Source organism: Nannobrachium achirus (assembly GCF_963921795.1).
Source record: "Nannobrachium achirus genome assembly, chromosome: 7".
NCBI classification, from domain to species: Eukaryota; Metazoa; Chordata; class Actinopteri; order Myctophiformes; family Myctophidae; genus Nannobrachium; species Nannobrachium achirus.
Window position 1 is genome coordinate 18,982,002 of NC_137816.1, and position 17,326 is coordinate 18,999,327.

At 41.4% G+C, this 17,326-nt stretch overlaps 1 protein-coding gene across 1 annotated transcript in view; it reads left to right on the forward strand.

Moving 5' to 3' along the window:
* Positions 1 to 15,996, forward strand: part of rhpn2 (rhophilin, Rho GTPase binding protein 2) — a 49,324-nt gene extending 33,328 nt beyond the window's left edge. The window contains exons 8-15 of the mRNA XM_080729943.1: positions 2,067 to 2,254; positions 2,924 to 3,080; positions 4,145 to 4,264; positions 4,510 to 4,704; positions 5,528 to 5,604; positions 9,279 to 9,425; positions 10,219 to 10,377; positions 13,041 to 15,996. Coding sequence (XP_080586069.1) covers positions 2,067 to 2,254; positions 2,924 to 3,080; positions 4,145 to 4,264; positions 4,510 to 4,704; positions 5,528 to 5,604; positions 9,279 to 9,425; positions 10,219 to 10,377; positions 13,041 to 13,301 — 1,304 coding nt within the window. The 3' untranslated portion in view covers positions 13,302 to 15,996. The remainder of the gene's footprint in view (positions 1 to 2,066; positions 2,255 to 2,923; positions 3,081 to 4,144; positions 4,265 to 4,509; positions 4,705 to 5,527; positions 5,605 to 9,278; positions 9,426 to 10,218; positions 10,378 to 13,040) is intronic.
* Positions 15,997 to 17,326: the final 1,330 nt, after the last annotated feature.

Sequence of the window (17,326 nt, forward strand, 5' to 3'; positions counted from 1 at the left end):
GCAGAGCCCTAGGGCAGCTTTTGTAAGCACTACTCTAATCAGCTGTGTGACGAACTGGGTTTCTCTGCTGCTGTCACTGACATGAGATTGTTTACACAGAGACCGTGAGAAAGAACTGGCTGTCAGTTCTAGGAACTGAGAGAGAGAGAGGGAGAGAGAATGAGAATGAGGAGAGTTAAAGAAAGAAGGGTGGGGGGGTAGAGGGAAAGAGCATGAGAATTCAGCAACAACAAAAACACAAGTTCCTTCTTTAACACGTACCGTTTCCTCAATGTGTAGCACTGTCTTGCAATGATTCATGGGAAATGTAATCTTTCGTTACAGCATACAGCCTTTAGTTTGAAAATGGCTCACTAGAACTATTCAGCATCACCCTACATCACCCCCACCTGCCACTGTCCAACCTTAAAACCTCCTTTATGGCTTTATCATGTCACACCACCTACTGTAACTCCACTTGACTCCACACAAAGTCACTGTACTCCACCACACTTCTACTTGACTCCAACCTACACAACCTTAAACTGGCTAACACGACCACAGCACTCACTTCCAGCACCGCTGTCAGACCTTCTTGAATACAGTAACGCTTTAAGCCTGATTTATACTTTGTTGTGCGACGGTGGCGTGACACATTGTGAGCTTATAGAATGTAAAATTTTGGTCTGTGACACTTTGGTCTGTGACACTTTCCAAAGAGAGCATATCTTTAGGCATTATTCCTATACAGGGCATGTTATTCAGCTTAGGTTTGTGTATTGTTTATGGGCGCACAGAACCGAGAAAACTGAGATTGACAGGAACTGGTTTGTTTTCTTATGCTGTTGACAGAGAAGTGTTGTTGAAAAGCAACAGAGGTACAGAGTCTTAAAGGGAGTGGTGGCGCCATAATAATACCTCTACTTAGGGCCCAGCTGTGTTTAATTTAGTCTCCTATTAAATAAAACAATTAGGTTGTTATTGGAAAGCGTTGGCTCTGTGTATGGGAAACCTATAATAAGAAATCAAGCAGCATGAGTATCAGTATATGTTGTCTTACAGAGACAAACAACAGGAACTACTAGGATTTCAAGTTTATATCATGACTAATTATACATTTAAAAGCTAGTGCATGATACTGTATACTATCCACTGTACAATCAATAGGTTGGTCGGACAGATCAGGAGATAAACTTTGAAGTCTTTATTCTCAGTTTCACTGCTGACGCAGGTACCACTGCACAGTAAACCGAGTGTTTATTTAACTGTCAAGAGTTAAAGGATCACTCTTTACATTTGACAGCGTGCTCAGTTCTGTAGGGCCACATGGAGGCCTGCCTGGGAATTTGGAGAGGAGTAGAGAGAGAGAGAGAGAGAGAGAGAGAGAGAGAGAGAGAGAGGAGCTGAGCTGGTATGGTCAGATCAAGTCTGGGAAGACTACAGAGGCACTAGTCTGTTATTAAGCTGTCTACAGCTCTGTGCTGCCAACTTTGCTATACGTCATAAAAGAAGAGGGAGTCGCGTTCAACCCCACCACTGCCAGCTAACATGAAGACATTGTGACCTCAGATGATGGTTGCCGTCTGTATGCAGCACCGAGGCACTGATATGAGCTCATTAGCAGTAGTTGGTATGTGCTTAGAAGGTTTGATGGATGACAGTGGGTAGAGGACAGGAGCATACAGGCTTGCTATGAAAGACTAGGCTGTTCTGACAAAACTGTTATTTGCAATAAACATTACTTGTTTTATCATCAACTGATGCGAATCGTGGATGGTTTCAGTGCAAATACTGTGGGTTTTCTGTCCTATCAGAGCCCCTGCTGCTGCTCCAGTTTATCTGGAATCCTATTCATGCTGGTTTGTTTATCCTTGCAGGCCCATTGGTACTGCAGGGTATCTATCTTACCAGGTAGTAAAACTACATTTACCTGGCATCCGTGTCATTGTAGACCTAAACACCAGGTGTATGTAATGAACTACCTGATAGGATAGAATAAAACCCCACTAATCTGTGATCTCAAGGGTGTCCATGTAGTTGGAGACCACTGCTCTAACCATTTGAACCATGCCCTCTGACCTCTCCAGGCATCCTGAACCAGCTGAAGGAGACGTTCACTCACACGCCCAGCTATGACATGAGTCCCGCCATGCTGAGCATGCTGGTCAAGATGATGTTGGCTCAGGCTCAGGAGTGTCGATTTGAGAGGATGGTTTTGCCCGGCATCAGAAACCAGTTCTACTCCCTGCTCAAGATGGCTCAGGAAGCCTCTAAGGTATTGATTGCACTGGTAGAACTACATGCAGCTAATTATATCTGTTAGGAAGTCAAAAGATACTGTGAGATTGAGGAGAGATGTTGTGGTGTCTGAATGGTGTCTCTAATCTGGGCACGTACCTTTTTGGCGAAGCCCGAACTGGCGAACAGGGGAAATGTCCCCTACCGTAGCGATCTGGCGAAAGATAAAGGGAAAAAAAAACCTTCTGCATATTTTTCGTCTTTTTCGTTTAATCCTTCTGGACAGGGCGTTTATCGTGCGCTTGCCCAGGCCTTACGGCCTGGGCATAAATATAACGATTGCATTCACCACGGCTTCGTAACTCGCGCGGCCGGCCCTGGCCCCCTCTTCGCGGCCACTCGCGCCTGTGGCGCTCGGGGGCGAAGAACAGGACCAAGGTCCGCTGGCCTTCGCGCCGCTTGCAGTGTCGTGGACAATCGAGCGGCTCCGCCTGGAGCATAAGCCACGGGCAACAGGCGAGACCAATGCGCAAGCACTCAATAACTACGAAAAATGCCTTAAAACAGAGCCATGTTTAAGACAATAAAACGATTCGCCAGATCGCTACGGTAGGGGACATTTCCCCTGTTCGCCAGTTCGGACTTCGCCAGATCAGGACTTTCCCCTCTAATCTAATGTCTGTGTCTCATCTCGCCCCTGTGTCAGGTGTCGGAGACCTACGACCAAGTCCACCAGTCTATGATCCAGACGCCGGTCAAAGACAATGTGCCATTTTTCTGGTCCACCATATCCCAGGTCAAGACCAACCATTACCGCTCCCTTGCTCACTACTTCGTAGCCACAGCCCTGCTAGACCACCAATGTAAGGCTTATTTATTTAATTTTTTTTTAACGAACATGAGACAAACATCAGGTGATGTTAGGCTTAACCACTAGTAGCTCTTCTATAAAACATTAAAATAAAATAAAGAGAGGGGTCGATTTACTCCACTTTTGTATCCTTCGTACAGTTCAGAAATTTGAACTAAAGCTGGTAGAAATCTGCTTCAATAGAACCCATAACTAAAGATGTACTAGAGAACCCAGAATTAATTATGATGCCGTGAACCCAGAACTAAAGATGGTGCCATAGGACTCAGAACTAACAATGGTATCTCAGAACACCAGAACGTAAGCTGGTATCACATAAACTAATCAGGATCGTATTTTAACTTGACACTCACAGACCTCCACTGACTGTGTAGTCGGGGGGGGGGGGGGGGGGGGGGGGGACTGAAAAATGGAGAAAGAATTGAGAGTCAGAGAGATGGGGAGGTCCTTAACGGTTGAACCAACAAACACAGATAGAAGCCAAGAAGTGAGTAGAGAGAAGTCCCTTAATGGGTTGGAGGGAGGGAGTAGAGAGCGAGAGAGATGGAAACAGAAGTGGAATGCGGGTGAGTGAGTGTTGGGTGCAGATACTGTAGTTGGGGAGAGAGAGGGTAGTGTTAGTTATGTAAGACCCTGCTGAATGGCCAGGGGATCAGCGGAGCCAAACCATTCTATGTTTGGCGGCTCGTTATCAGATTCCTGTGAATGAGACTGAGGAGAGGAGCTGTTCTACACAACACAGAGACAGAAATATACTGGAGGGGACACAGGGACATGTGTTTTCTACTGCATTTACTAGTTCAGGTTAATATGTTGTCATTCACTTACATGTTTAGCTCCAAACATTATTAGTAGTAATTTGTTTCCTACTGACTTTATAGAAGGTCAGTAGAGTGGAAGCTATTCAGATATATGACACACATTTTGTGAGTGCCTTTGACATCACCATGACAACAAGGTTCTCCTATCCAAATAAAAACACCTCAGTAAACGCACAATTGAAATGATCATTTCCTATGCGAATAACACGTGAATAACAATCTGCCCTGTTCCCAGTGGGCCCCAGTGATGACGAGGATACGCAGGAGAAGAGTCTGTCTCAGGTGTACGACCGTCTGCCTGAAGGATGCTCTCCTCTGGACATTCTGAAGAGGAGGGAAGAGAGGAGGCGCATCGGTAAGACCAACACAAAGGACAACTTTCAAATGATATCTATATCACTCTTTAGTTCTGATTAAAAGTTATAATAACAAGGTTTTATGTAGAATACATATTTTCACAATATTTAAATACATTTGGCCACTTTAATATACTTTGCCCCATATTATTCTCTCTTCGCCACTTTTTGGTATGAATCATTTTCACCAGGTTTTGTATACAGTATTTGAAAACGTACAGTGTGACATATTTCTCCTCTCCAGGTAAGGCCCACATGCGCCGGGCGATCCTGGGTCATGAGGAGGCTCTGAGGATCCATGGGCTGTGTCGTCACCTCAGGCGCCTGGAGGTGCTTCATGACATCCTGAAGGCCAGTCACCAGCGCTCCCTGGACAAGTTCAACCACCACGACTATGAGGACGAGTTCACAGACCACATGGACGCACCAGACATCATCTGTGAGTTATAAAAATGATAATAATGATAATGCTAAAAATAATAGCAGTAGTATTGAAAAGATGTTCTATAATGCAACAGCAGTTGCATGTGACTTCTGTTGTTTGCATGATATAGAAGAGCACGAAAGGAACAGGTTAGGACAGTAGTGAATGGAATAACAACCTAGAGGCATGCATAGTTGAGCTGCATTTTCAGCACCCTCTGGTGGAGTTATACTCTCTGCAGTAGTGTCACACTTGAGTATACTGAACTAAAAATTGTCTGTCATACAGAGACAAACTAACTACAGACAGTCTATTGTCTGATTTAGTTGTGAGTCACCGTTAAGCACAGAAAATAGCCAATCTACTATCTAATCTATGTCTCATTGTGACGAGTTGTGAGTTTTTTAATCAGATACTTTTGGCATGCCGTGCACAATGTTTAAATAAGGCATAACTGTCTGTCCTACAGACAGGAACAGCAAGTCTACTCTCTGAATAGTAATATGTGAAACAAAGACAAATAACTACAAACTTTATATCCTGTGCTGTCTCTCTGCCCTCTCTGTTCTGTCTCTCTCTACTTTACTGTCAAATGTGGAAACAGAAATGTCTTAAGAATAATGTGCAACAGGAATATTTATTATATCATTTAGTAGCACTTGATCCGCACTTGATCTTTTATTTTTTTGCTGACCTTTGCAGTCATGTGTGGTGTCTTGTAAAACACTGAGAAAGCCATTCCTGTTAGACGGACCAGAGGTCATTTTAAAGTGGTGTTTTGGCAACAAATGCAACCTGATGACATCATCTTTGTGTCCTTGTCCCTCCCCATCTACAGCTAAAACGGAGCACAGAGCGGAGCTCGAGGTACCTGTGGCTACCAAGGTGAAAGTCACAGACTTTTTCCACCGGCTGGTATGTGGGTTACTAATAACTTTCCATTCACATTTCTTGGTTCATTCGCTTCATTTATTCAGAAAAAGACACAGCGGATGCTCTGGATTTGTGTTTTCGGATATTTAAACTCGGTGTGTCCTTTTGTTTTTACACCCAGAGTGTCCGTGTCTTATTTCTGAATTACAATCAACCAAGGATTAGACTTCAGTAAGTTGTGACACATTGAGACTATGGCTGTGGCTGGAAATATTTGGACACTCTGACTTCAGAGGAGTTTTACTCTGTAGTTGTTTCCAGCCCAAACTCTTCACAGAAAGCCATACTGTCCATTACTGTGTAAAGCTTTCTGAAGTGTCATCCAGAGTGACAGAGGCAGCACTAACACTAACCACACACAGAGCAATGGGTGCTCTGTCCTCACTTATACCACAGGAAATACTCTATGCCTTGAGACTTTCAAAATAAAATGAAAATGTCCCAAAAATATATATTTGTGGGGAAAATATATTCAAGAAAATACATTTATTTTTGGGCCATTTTTTGTATTATGAAATGAATACTATTATATTCTTTGCTACAGGAATCAATGGTGAGATATAATAAACAAGGGTAACCATTCTTGTACCTCCTGTACCTCCAACTAAATATCCATGGTGTGGTTGTGGGTGTGTGGTGATTGTGGGAGTGTTGTGTGTGCAAGTGTGTGTATTTAACCACTTAAATCTTAAACCCTACAGTGTTAGTTGACTGGGCTTCCCAGGGCTCTATACTAGGTCCACTACCCTTTTCCCTTAACATTAACATTAACCAGCTACGCCAATGGAGTGCATGAAGGGCCAGGGGGGCAGAGCCAGGTTCCCGACATGAGTGCCAGTTTAGTTTTACAAGAGGTGTTCAATAGATTTATTATCACAAGGATGTACATGCAGTCATGCACTGTGAAAAACGTAAATTGGGGGATGCTCCATAATGTACAAAAATAAAAACTGTACATGCTAAATAAAGATCAGCATACAAGGCTGTTATACGACGTACAATGTTAATTGTTTTGTTTGTATTTAGTCTTATTGCCTAGGGACTGTTCTTAAGTCTGCTTGTGCCAGCTTTCTCTCTGTGTGTGTGTGTGTGTGTGTGTGTGTGTGTGTGTGTGTGTGTGTGTGTGTGTGTGTGTGTGTGTGTGTGTGTGTGTGTGTGTGTGTGTGTGTGTGTGTGTGTGTGTGTGTGTGTGTGTATTTGCAAAATGTCCTTTCAACTTGTATAGTACAATTTGAGGAATATACATTTTGAGAACAATTTCCAATAATTAGAGTTAGGCATGAGATTCAGGTTAGGGTAAGACTCCTGCCTAATTTATACACTGAAAATAGCTCACAAACACGTTGTTGTGCAATAATTACTCTTGGATTAGGGTTAAAAATGGCACCCACAAAAAAGGTAATAATGGCATTTATAAAATCGTATTACCAAATGAGAGTGTGTGTCTGTGACATACTTTGAATTAGTTCTGCTTAGTTGTACACAGGAGCAAATTCTATTTCCAAAGGTGAGTGATGAAACGATAAAGGTGAAACAGAATGAGAGCCTAATCTGATATGGTGGGATTAACAGGAAAACCCCCAATCAGCTTTCTAATTCTTTATCAGTGGCTTCATTCAGGCAGTCTGTGACTGGAGACAGAATGTCCACTCATTACCAGGAACAAAGACAGCACTGTCCTCCAGAGACAAATATCAGCGCTTAGAGTAGTTTGATGTGTTTTAAAAGTCACAGGCCAAAGCTAGGGTTTGGATTGTATACCAACAGAAAACTATACCCATAAATAAAGAAATATCACAGAGCAGTTTTGCTTTAGTTCTAATGTGTACATTAAATATAGTACTGTACAGTACCGTACTATATAGTCTGAATTACGTGTACTTGGGTGCGTGCCGATGTCGTGCACTCAAAGATAGCTGCTCTACAAGCTGACTGCAACACGTTGTGAGTTTGCAGATCTATTTTCTGTGGGCGACACAGCACGCAACCAGGTGTAAATCAGGTGTAATGCTGGATAGGTGCATGTTGTAGCACGACTACTGCTATCCGTGATTCTTTCCCCACAGAAGAGACAGAATCTGGGTGCAAACTCCCAGAAGTTTTATTATGCAAACACAGAGATGCACACCTTTGATTACTTGCAATAACACACAGTATTGTTGCTTAGTATACTTCATTGTTGCGACTCGTCTTGAGCTTGCAGATTGTCTATTTTCGCTAAGTGACACAGTCGTATGACAAATTCTATATCAGGCTTAATGTGCAAGCAAGGTCCTACCAGTGCACTACTCCATATCCAGCCCAGCATTGTTTTTGTTTTTTTCACAGTTTTGTTTATTTGAAATTCAGGGCATACAGTAAACCAAGACTTGTTCACATATTATGAGAACCAATCACAAATATAAAAAAAAAAAAAAAAAAAGAGACAGTCATATAAATGCCAAAGATGATAGTATAGCAATAGGGCAAAAAACAAAATGAGACAAATAAAAAGGCAATAATATAAGCAACAAGCTATGAAGGCACTTGAGGTACCATTCAGTGAAATGACATTTAATGATCATATGCCCTGATTCAAGTTTAAACAACAAACAGGCAAATAGGACAGATGAAAAAAAATGTATATATAAAAAAGTATTAACAACAACACACGAGACAGACAAACTTGACAAAACAAGACAAGACAGGACAAGACAAGACAAGACAAGACAAGACAAGACAAGACAAGACAAGACAAGACAAGACAAGACATGGCTTGGTCGCCCACACTGCAATATATGTGATAAACAAGCAGTGCACCCACACATAGTTCCCCATATTAAGTAAACTAGGAGGACCCAGCTGCATCTGAGATTGCATCCCACTTAGATAAGAGATGTAGAAATGTATTAGTCTGGAACAGTCTGGAACTGTAAGTTAAGGAAGGGATCCCAGGTTTTCTCAAATTTAGACACCGACCCCCTCAGAGTACTTCTAATCAGCCCAGCATTGTTGATTGCTGTGCGATCATTCCATAAAACTTGCAACATAAAATGGTGTTTTATCAGTGGCGATTACGACTAGAAGGGGAGCACATAAGACCGACAGACAGACACTTTATTCATCCAAAGACGTACAGACACTTATTAATCCCCAGGGGAAATTCAGGTATCCCAAACTGAAGATGAGCTACAGTATGGGATACAAACAAAGCAGTTAGTAAAAAAAACACACACAAAAGGCAACAAGAACAATGATGCAGCATAAATAAATACTTAACCACTTTAACCCTGGTGTCCCAATTTTGGGCATTTCATTATTGAGCTCACGTGAGCCACTCCTCGATAACTACCCTGTAGCAGCACACACCTTACCACACAAATACTCTGTGTTATTTAACTCTGAGATTGTACAAATGTAATGGACCCACAGGTCCTTTACATTTGTACGTTCTCAGAGTTATGAATCGACAAATGAAAACTGAGGATTTTGCTGCGTAGCTGAAGGGAGATATTTCTACAATGTCTACCATTGTCCCTCCAACTTGTGTGAAAGAGTAAAACAGGGCAATTTGGGGGCAACTCTTGGTGGCCAATAGGGTTACGGAGTCTTAATAAGTTGCGTTGGCCATTATTAATTGTATCAGTCAATATATTTGTCTGTCTTTGTGTGTGCAGGGTCCTCTGTCTGTGTTCTCAGCCAAGCAGCGCTGGACTGCTCCTCGAACCGTACTACTCCGTCCACAGGATCGAGACCTGGGCTTCACACTGAGGGGAGAACCACCTGTTCAAGTGGTCTCACTGGACCCCCTCTGTCCTGCCGCTGTAAGACACACACACACACACACACACACACACACACACACACACACACACACACACACACACTTGGAGCACCCATCTCCTTTTGCCGGGGTTCAAGTGTTTTGCCCTCAGTAAAAATAGCTTTGTTTTGAAGAGTGGGTCCAGAGTGCACCACAGTGTTTGTTGAACTAAACCAGTACATTCTGCCCAGACTTTGAGGGTGACATTTGGGCCAATCATCACACAGAGAGGGAAAGAGAAGAGAGTCCTGCACAGAAACGGCTGGGCTGTTGATATTTACTGTCCACCGCATGGTACACATTAGTGGCCTAAATGTTGCCAATAAAAATGACATTTGCACACATGCTACTGTACTGTACAAAGAAGTGTATCCAAATATTACAAATATAATTGACAGATTGAGTTCACAATAAAGTTTATTTCCTACTATATCTTTAGAAACACTATATCTACACCAAATCTCAACCCTGAATATTCTAGGGTTTGTGTGGTTAAACGCAAAATGTATTGAGACAGCCTACAGACTTGCATTACCAGCCACCGAAAAATGTTCATTCTATGCATGTACTGTGAGCAGGCAGGGTATTTTTCCTAGGTATCCACTATCCAGTGACAACAATGAAGTATTTTATTTGGTGACACTTTGGCAGGAGGCATGGCCACAGACAAGCACATACAGTACACGTACATACTTATACAGAGCTAAAACGTCCATTTGCAGATACAAGAGACTTTGCACTAAGCTTAATATGAAAGTTATTGTTTACATTGTTCTTCTTCTCTGGGTTGGCAGGCCAATGGGCTGAAGGAAGGTGACTACATTGTTTCCGTGGGTGACACAGACTGTAAGTGGATGGGTGTCGGAGAGGTGATGGATCTGTTGAAGGAAGTGGACGAGGAGGAAGGAGTTAACATCCGCGTTGTCACCTTGATGGAAAGCTACCCAAACATGGTAAGACAATTTACAGTTCAGGCATTTTATTATCCTGAGCAATTTAACCCATTAAAACCTGAGGTCTGATTCCTGCGAATTCCTTCTGAGAGAGAGAGAGAGAGAGAGCGAGAGAGAGAGAGAGAGAAGGCAGGACTGAATTAAAGTGGGAAAGGTCATCTGATTGGCAAGTTGAGCACCACTTCCTTTCAGCTGCCCTGAGATACGTTGGCTCAGATATGAGGGTTTCAGATAACCAAGGAGCTGAATTGGGGGAGAGAGCAATGACGACCAGAGACATATGAAATGGTGGAGAGGAAGGAGGAGGTTTTAGAGTGAGTTGAGAGGGAGGGGAAGGAATCAGGGGAGGGAAGAGATGAGAGAAGACAAGAAAGGAGTGATAGTGAAGACAGAGTGTTAGACAGGTTCTGTCAAGTGGTGAAACATTGTGGCTGGCTAGGTTTAGTTATGTGGGAGTAGAGAGAGAGATGGTGGTATTCAGAGACATGAAGGGGAGCAACAGAGAGGTTTTAGGGAGAGCAGGTTCTAGAGACTCTGGCAAAGAACAAACCAGTTGCCCGCAGAAGAATAAATAAAGAAACGCAGATGGCACACCTGGCACAGAGACCTGGAGGCAGACTCCAAGACCATGAAAATGACCTGGAACCAACTGGAGAGAACAGCTCAAGACAGAGATGCATGGAGATCACTTGTTGACAGCCTATGCCCCAGAGGGGGTAGTAGGTGTAAGCAAGGTTCTAGAGAACAGTAGGTCCAATGCACCTGCTCTGTGATTTGGACGTGAAGGAGACAGGAGAGGTTGAATAAGGACTGAAGAGAAGAAATATAGATTTAAGTCACATAGTAAAGTTAGAGGAGTGCCATCTTCCAGGAAGGAGCTTAGTATCCAGCTCCTAAAGGAAATCCCCAAGTGGACCTTGGGGATGATAAGAGTACAATGATTAAGTGAGGGACCATGTGTGTAATTCAGGCTGCATGAAATTCATATGTGGAATGTGAAAGATGAGAAAGATCAGGAACACGTAAATTCCACTTGGGAGATGTATGTAAATCTGTACCACATCATAACTTGAAGACAATTTTCCTGTGGTTTGGTTAGTAGTTACAAATGTTAGACATGTAGTTATTTTATGATATAGGATACTTAAATTTGTTTTTGCTCCAAGTCAAGCAAAAACAAAATAGCTAACTACTTCACCCAGTCTTCTAGAGACATAATTCAACATTGCCTTCTTCAAAACGTAATAATAATTATACATTTAGTCCCCTATAGTTCTTTTGAGGGTATTTCTGTCACTAACCCATCCTAATTATTAGAAGCAGTTAGGAAGTGCCATTAATACAGATTGGGGTCATGGATTAGTTTTCACTTGACCTATTGTTTAGTGTTTCTGTCCAACCTAAACGTAAAAAAGACCATAAAAGGTCTTATTTAGGATATTCCTTTTAGGCAGGGTGTTTAACTGTACTTGTACTGTACTACATTTCGATTGTATTGACTTTACTTGTACTCGTCTCCATTTTTGTCTAATAAAATAATCAATCAATCAATCAATCAAAAACACCTGCGCTATGAATGCTTTTGGTGGGACATGAGAAACTTAAACATCACTTTTTCTCAGATCCTTGGTGTGGTTAGGACATGGCTGGCTCAGGGGAAAGTCTTTCCTGCTTGTGTCATTGAGTGACAACAGTGTCAGATAGATTGGTCCGCTTTTGGGTAGCCATGCACCACATATCCGGTGTCTTGTTAAGAGCTAGTGTTTCTCTTCTACCTTTGTAAATAAGCCTGTGTGATTTCCCATGAGGAGTTCCCTCCCTGCCACTCTGTAGAGCTGCACATTCCTACCATCACCTCATCTAGTTCATTCTTTTAAAGTCAGAGGACGAGGAGGCATTCTGTCTTACATGTCAGTGTTTTAGTTTTGTTTTAAGTTGATTGCGCTCTTTTTTGTTGCTGTTGTAACTTTACTGTTGTTATAGACTTCACTTCCCTCACATTCAAATATTACACCACTGAGCGAAAGCTTGATTTTTTTCCCTTTGTTTTTTTATCTCACGATTTTTCACCCAATGCCAATTTCCTAAACTGTAATCCTGGATTGGAGGGTCCCAAACTGAGCTCATGCTTCCTTCAATGCATGAGTGAGCTGGGTATCACCTGATAGGACCTAGCATGTGGAAGGAACACATTATTCCAACCGTTTCCATTCCCCTACATCAGGCCCTTTGAATGCTCACAATGCAGTTGCAGCACATTGTCTGCCTGTAATTCTGCTATTTTCTGCGAATGTGTACGGAATAGGGACACTACGGTTTATGTGGTTAAATAGAGGGTAATGATGCATTGTTGATGTGCAAAAACAAACCAATAAACAAATCTAAAAAAAGAAAGAGAGAGAGATTCTGATAGATTGATTCTGGCCTTCACAGCCCATACATCCAAACAGAAATCTGATATTATTAAACAACGTTAAACTCACTTTGCCACTACATTTGCCATTCACTTTATCCATGCGCATAACCTCTATTGTGGGATATCAAAGACGCATTCTAGCTTGTTAATTCCCACAAAGAATTGTTAACAGTACTTTAGTACATCCTCTCTGCACCACCACAAGAGACTTGTTACTTAACATCCTTCTATCCTATCCATCCTTCAGCCTACCAAGAGTGCCACATTCTGCGGGAACCTTCCCAAGACCTACTCCATGATCTGCTTAGCCATCGACGAAGACGACAACGGCACCAAGTCCCGTAAAGTGACCAAGAAGTCTTCGTTCCTGAGCTGGGGCTTGAAGAACAGGCTGAAGAGTGCCAGCACACTGAGCCTGCCCACGGCCGGCCACACCGCTGCACCCTGGAACAAACCCTGCCCCACCTTCCCCAGCAACAGCTCCTATAATGACAGCAGTCTCTACTGAAGCTAGATGGTCGACTGGAGGGGGCAACTGCACAGCTAACCTGTTGTAACTGTACTGGGTCTGTTATGGGTATGGTACAGCACCAATACTGGTCTATATATATATGGTCTGGTACAGTTTCATTTTATACTCATTAATCAGTAATCATTCTCTCCCATCCCTACACTTGTATAAATCATTTCAGTAAGTGTACATATATATATATAAAAAAAAATAGGTACATTATTTCACATTTATAAAAACAATAGAAAAGGGAAAATATTTAGACAAAATATCAACATTTTGGTCCATTAGCATGATAACTATGTCACTGTTCTATTTCCTTTGTACCAAGACTAAACCGTAACTATGGCTAAGACATAATTGGAAATCAGACGTTCTGTGCCAATAAGGTTACAACATGTTACGCTTGTACAGTGGAAAAACCCTTCTAGTTCCCATCCTAGACGGTACAATATCCACACAGCACACACTAACTCTTGAGCAACACTTTCTATTGTTTTTTTCAGTACTATAGTCTGGAAAAAATACTGGGAAAATATCTATACTGTTTTTTTCAGATGTATTTCAAAATGGGTAAAGTTGGCCAGAAATAAAATATATTTTCATACTTATTTTATTTTATATATTTTCTTTGGCCAGCTTTTACTATATTTTGAAACTGATGAGATATATAGTATATTTCCTTTAAATATTGAAGGAACAGACATACAGGCTGTACAGAAAGTTCCAAAGCTGGTTTCTGCTTGATTGTTGTCTAAATAGGACATTTCTCCCATACTTTACATCTGAACTGTATAATTGTACCACCAGAAAATACAATACAGTGAGAAGGTCCGCTTCAATGTATTCATAATTTGGGTACAATATATTAAACAATTGAAATGGCTTCAAAGTCCAGATGTTTAAGTGGAATGAAGTACCATGTTGTCAATGCTTCTGGTTAGGAGGTGAGGAGAAACTGCAGTTTGTGTGAGAAACATAATGAAATGCAATGCGCTGTAAGCTGCTCTATATCTTAATGTATCTTTATTTTGAAATTTGTCCCCCCACACTCCCTTTTTTTGTTCCTTTCTTTTTTTTAAGGAAGTTGTTGATGGTGTTGGTGACCTTTAGTTAGGACACAGTATGGAGAGACTCCGGTTTTGTATTTGGTATGCGTACTGTACCACAGATTGTCCCGTAAGCCAGTGTGTTTCAGTCAATAACAGTGTCCTGAGCAAGACATGTAAAGAGTTAGTGCCATGATCCCCCCCCCCCCCCCCCCCCCCCCCTCTAAAACATGATTATCAAGTATTATGATTATACTAGGAGGAAGAGAACAACAGAAAAAGTACAAAACTATGGCACCACCTCTTTAAGTCCCTAACTGCTCACTGAGAGTTAACTCTTTATGTAAGCTTGAAACACATCTGCGATCTGTCCAGTACAACTACAGTTAACCATTGGGTGCCCATGGGCCAAGATTTGATGTGGGTGGTGGGGCAGTGTTCATTCACAAATTCATCTGTGTTTTTACACCTTCGTCATCCCTTTCTTTCAACCCTGCCACTGAAAAGACCCAGAAAGACCCTTGTCCACTGGGTCCTTCCCTCAAAGACAATCAGAAGAAACCAGTTTTGTTGTGTTTAAAGGGCACGAGTAATGAGTATGTTTTTAATGTAATAAGTGTGGCCATAAATTCTACTAAAGCCTGTACTCTCTACTTCTGTACCCACAACACTCACACCGTGTGCAGGCCATGACGGGACGCTGCCTGTCTATGAATGTTGTTGATATAAGAATGTCGTGACTACAGACAGGAAGACTGTGGCTGGGGTTCACATCATCCCAGGACCGTAACAGCCAATCGCTGCGCAGTAAGCTAGATCAAAATCCCACAGGCATGTTTGTTTCTCTACCTGGTTAAACAGACTGACACCCTGCTATGTTGGTCTTTATCTCTTTATCTACAAAGTAGATTCTTTATACATGTTTGATAATCAAATTATTTATGTGATGAAGGAAAATGCACACAAAAGGAAAAAAAATATATACATTTGTTAGGCTGTGGAGCAACTTTGTAAAAGGTGAATTTGTGATTTATGTATGTAGGTGTTCCTTATATTTGTCTTTATAATGATTTTACATAGTTCTCTAGTGTTCTTAAGTCGGTTTCTGAAACTGAATAGGGTACTGGTAACAGTTGTTTGTGTAAAAATGCAGTTTTACAGTGTAAATGTCATGAGTTCTTAGCATAGTAGTATTTATCCCATTTACCGTTTAAGAAAAGAAAATTATGTTTGCCTTCTGTAGAGTTAAAAATTGTTGTTTACTTAACATGGTTCCTAGGTGCCATTTAAATTTGTTTTATAATGAAGGATAATTTTATTGAAGGATACAGTAACTAAATATGGGGGTTATGGTAATATGCTGTGATTGATAAAGTATTAAGCGAGTTGTATCCCTGTGTATATATTTCTCTCCCAACACTCGGTTATGTCTCATTGTTATGATTATTTGCTTGTGGTTTGACATGTTGATCCTGAATGCTGTAGGTAATGTTTGTGTTGCTAATGATTGCCAGGGCAAACAATCCCTGCTTTCCCCTCAGTTCTTAATGCTGTGGTGACAGAAGCTTTACTGATGGTAATTGTTTCATTGTGTTTTATGTATAATCTTTTACATCTCAATAAAAGTGGGGATAAAAGTCAAACTTATGTATTTTCTGTTTTGTGTCCAGGATTAGGGGTTCCATTCATTATCGAAAAGTTGATTGCCCTTTTCCATATTTTCAAGCTATAGTGTACCTTTATCAGACCACATGGTGAACCACATGAATTGTGAATCTCTAACAAAGCAGATGTTCAAAACCTTCAATATTCAAATTGTTATTGTTACATCTTATGAGTACACACGATTTAAATTCCTAGGTTTTGTTTCCCCAACAACACTGTAGCTGCAATTGGTACATTTTTACACTTGTATACAGACATTTGTGTGTGTATATATACTCCTCTCTGCTATTATGTCTGAACCTGGAGCGGAGGGCAGAGAAACGTTACTGTCCACGCATGTGGAAATTTGTGTTTTTGCTGCCTTTGAGAATATGAGCGAGAGTCTGGTTGAAGGTCTGTAGAGTAATGGAGTTTAGATGTCTGTGGTCTACTGGGATTAAATGCTCAGCCAACAATGATGTCACACTAGCTGTGTGTGTTTGGGGGGTGGCATAGAGGGAGAGGGCAATAAATAAGTATTATATAATAAATTAACATGTGTGTGTGTGAGTGTGTGTGAACGCCACGGGTGTGTTTGTATTGTGTACTTGGCCCTCAAAAGCAGTTACTTGTGAGGGCCAAATGTCTAAAGTATAGTTTAAGTCCAGAAATGTACATTGTTGTAAGGACATTATTTCCAGGTATTCGCAAGAGAAATTGGTTGTTTTAAAAGAATGGCAACTAACAACTGATATGCTCAAGCTAACATGCTGGCTAGAAAATTCTATTCATGTTCAAATGATGTGAAGGTACCGTAAATATCATCAAACCATAATTTACTCCTCTTTATACTGCCCCCTGTGGATTAAGTTCAGGAAGGCAAGTTTCAGGTTGCTCACATTCTCTCGAAACTGTAGCTCTTCAAAGGAAGATGGACAAACCGAGTGGGCGTTCCCTTTTCTTTGACGATGGCTAGCCAGACTGGGTTGCTCATAATGATTGCATGCTTATACTGTTTTTTTGTTGTAACTAACAATTTCCATGCCCTATAGACATTTTTGTCGCAAGTTTACTATGAAAACCGGCACATCTTGTCCACGGTATCCATGTATCTCTTAAGGTCACACCTGACACATCACTGTGACATCACCTATGTAAAAGTCCATAATACATATGTATGGGTATTCCCCAGAATACCTTTAATGCCCATATATGAAGATCCCTGATGTCATCGATATTCATGGATTGCATTTGTAGTCCTACACCAGCCATTTTGAGGACCAACACAGGTGTTCTGATTAACGTAGAACATTGGTTCTTTGCCAGTCA